The 3,213-nt window shown below is 35.1% G+C and overlaps 1 protein-coding gene across 1 annotated transcript; it reads right to left on the bottom strand.

The window, feature by feature from the left end:
• Nucleotides 1-758: 758 nt before the first annotated feature.
• Nucleotides 759-2,974, bottom strand: MS3_00001807 (uncharacterized protein; the record flags this gene model as incomplete). The annotated part of the gene is made up of 5 exons (XM_012941331.2): nt 759-921; nt 1,375-1,590; nt 1,627-1,660; nt 1,691-1,764; nt 2,910-2,974. 5 exons carry the CDS (start codon nt 2,972-2,974, stop codon nt 759-761), a joined length of 552 nt encoding a protein of 183 aa, XP_012796785.2.
• Nucleotides 2,975-3,213: the final 239 nt, after the last annotated feature.

Raw genomic sequence — 3,213 nt, 5'->3', positions numbered from 1 at the left:
GACAATAACAGTTCACAAAGTTCAAAATTTATTGGCTGAAACTTAATTACATTTAAATGTATAAATTTTTCACAATGACAACTACTGGTTACGTACGACTACTGCAATTTTTGTGTCAATTTATTTCAGTTATTTATTCAATGTGAAGAAACTGCTACATCAAGTCACGAATCGTCAGAAATACAGTTTCTCTACTCATTGAGATATAACAAAAATATATTCATTATTAACTTTCTATCGAATGCTCAAATTATCGACTCAGACCATCGAGCCCGAACATGGCATCGATACATATCAAATGTTTAAAATATTTCCACTATGTTTCATCATCTCGTTTTGCAATAGAATCCACTTTGTCAATCTCTATTAGACCGTTGCTTAGTCAAATAATATTTGTGTTCACTTTTTACATTAATAATGCTTTCATTAAGCAGGAAGTATTAACAATGGGTTAAGATTTGGTCTTCAACCTTATAGAGGTTAGTAAAATGATTGATATTATTTATTAAACAAATTTACAATGTTTCAGATAACGCGAACGTTTGTTTGTTTTCTATTTTGAGAAGAAATACATCTACTTTTCTTAACACGTAACAATAAAGCAGTAATTACTGAATTATGTCAATCAGATCTACCATAATTCACATGTTTTGTGACTCAGTCATATACTGTTCCTGTTAGATATCATTCAAATTAGTTAGGAATACCTGGTACAGTGTTAACGTAAATTAACGCAGTCAATTCAGCAAAACGATTGGCTAAACATTTAATGTTCCTATGATCTCACTTGTGAATGAAGATGAAATTACAGGTGCTAGAATGTTTAATGCCTTTTCAGAGGTGCACCATACAATAATGCAGTGAACAGTGAATGGGAGTGGTTTTATTTTACGGATAGATTGTGATAGATTATTCCAGAGTCTGGAAAATTTGCAGTTAAAGGAGTTCATATAGAGAGATGAGATAGAATGGGTTTGTTTCACTAGCGACAAGTAGTTGCGGATTAGGTAGTTTGAAGCTTTTGCATAGGTAATTACTTGATTGGATATGAAGAATAGTTTATTAAGTATTTTGAAGAAAAAGATAAAATTTGGTTTGAGTCTCTTCCTCCATAAAGGGTCGAGCCCAAGTTTTATAACATCTGGAATTATGAGTCAAGGTGCAATCAGTTCCAAGAATACAAAGTGTAAATCGTCTCTGTACTGATCCGAACCTTAATTTATCATTTATGCACACGCTACTGAGAATAAACGTGCAGTATTCTGGGAGTGGTCCGACACAAACTTTTTACATCAAAGTACGTGATTCACTGTTTTATCGGTTTCGAATTACGTAACCTATAAGACGTCGAGACTTGGAAGTCTGTTTAAATACCTGTTCTGCAAACGACAAGTTGTAGGACTACTTAAATCAACTACTGTATGTAACCTAGATAGCACTTCACCGTTTATGGTAAGATCTAGGTTGAGTGAGGTAACACCGAAGCATATCCATCCACATTTCGATGCCATTTTAGACAACACTGTGCTACCTTGTTCAGCTCCATGCAGTTTTGCATATTTTTCAGCTCTTGTGGAGGAAATGAATACACTACAATAAGATCATCTGCATATAGAAAGGGCTTACCCACGCAGACTTTCACAAATATCATTGATGAAAACTAAAAAGAGCAAAGGGCCTAAGAAATTACCTTGTATTGCACCACGTCTAACAGAGACAACGTTCGACGATGAAGAGTTATTTTTAACTATTTGATGTCGGTTGCTGAGGAAGGAATCGAACCAAGAAAGCAAAGGGTTGTGTACTCAATAAGTTGTGACATTATTCAAAAGAAGTTGGTGGTTCATCATGTCGAAGGCTTTAGAAATGTCCAGGTACATCACTAAGACTAGATGGTTACATTGAGAATAGACTAAATGAAAGAAGTCAGAGTGATATGCCATACAAGATCGATTATTAAGAAATCCATGTAAACTATCATCAATAGATTTTTCAGCGAGTAAACTGTTTGAGAGTTAATCACTAATGATTGTTACCATAATTCTAGAGATAACTGAAGTACTATATAGGGTCGATAGTTGTTCATGTCAGTATTACCTGCCAATTCGTAACGTGGTAAGGTGTGCGCGGTTTTCCAAGAGTAAGGGCAAGTGCCTGATTCCATAGAAAGAGAGTAAACATCAGTTTGAAAAGATAACTGCTACCGTGTGGTCTGAGGATGTGTGGAGTAAAGTTAATACTGATGACTATACTATTACTGGAGAAACAGAAGGTGAAAAACTCAGTAACAGTAATGATGACGACTTTAAAAATAATTAATTTCTCATTTTAAGATATTTAAAGCTTCTTAAAATTTAGTAAGACACGAGAGGTGAGCATCAGCCAACTATCAATTAATAAAACATCGGTGATTATGTGATACGAGAGCATGGACATCAGAGAATGGTAGGGTTAATAGGTTGTTGTGATGTGAGTTTTTCAATAACGAGAAGAATAGCAAAAATTAGTCATGTGGTCAAAGTAAATGAATAAAAAATCTACATCTATGTGTATGAATTAAACATACGTAAAATGGAAAGAATCGATCAGTATATGTTATGCCTACGAAATCTACTGGGGTTTTTTCAAAGTGATGCCGCTTTTCAAAATGTCTCCACTTCTGTATATTCTGTATTTATTATTAACGATGCATCACCTGTGGGTATTGGTGCAGTTTTTGATCAGGAAGACAGACCAGTGATCTGTTTTCCAGGCAAACTTACTGATGCTGAACAAGGTTGTGCACAAAATCAGCGAGAAGCACTAGCTGTGTTTTGGACTGTTAAATGACTACTAAAAGACTCCAGAAATAGTTGTTTAGTAGAAAAATCACTATTGTTACAGACCATGAAGCTTTAAAGTTTGTTTACCATCCTGAAAAATCCTTAACAGATTCCTCAGACGGTATGGTTCGACGATGGAGTGGTGCCTTCATAGTCAATAACCACACGATTCAGTACAGGAGTGCCGAACAAATTCCACATATTGACTGTATTTCTCGACAAGCACTACGAGATAAACCTGTCAATACTGAAGACAGTTTGTTAGTGCAACCGTTGCCGGTATGACATCGAGATTTCTTTGAAGAAATTCGTAATTACGTTGGATGTGTACTCAGTGCTACACGAAAATATTGGGATGCTAATCTGAAACGTAGATTTCCTGTCTATTTTT

Source organism: Schistosoma haematobium, chromosome 1, assembly GCF_000699445.3.
Source record: "Schistosoma haematobium chromosome 1, whole genome shotgun sequence".
NCBI lineage: Eukaryota > Metazoa > Platyhelminthes > Trematoda > Strigeidida > Schistosomatidae > Schistosoma > Schistosoma haematobium.
Note: the sequence above shows the minus strand (reverse complement) of the source record. Positions and strands in the feature narration are given on the sequence as shown.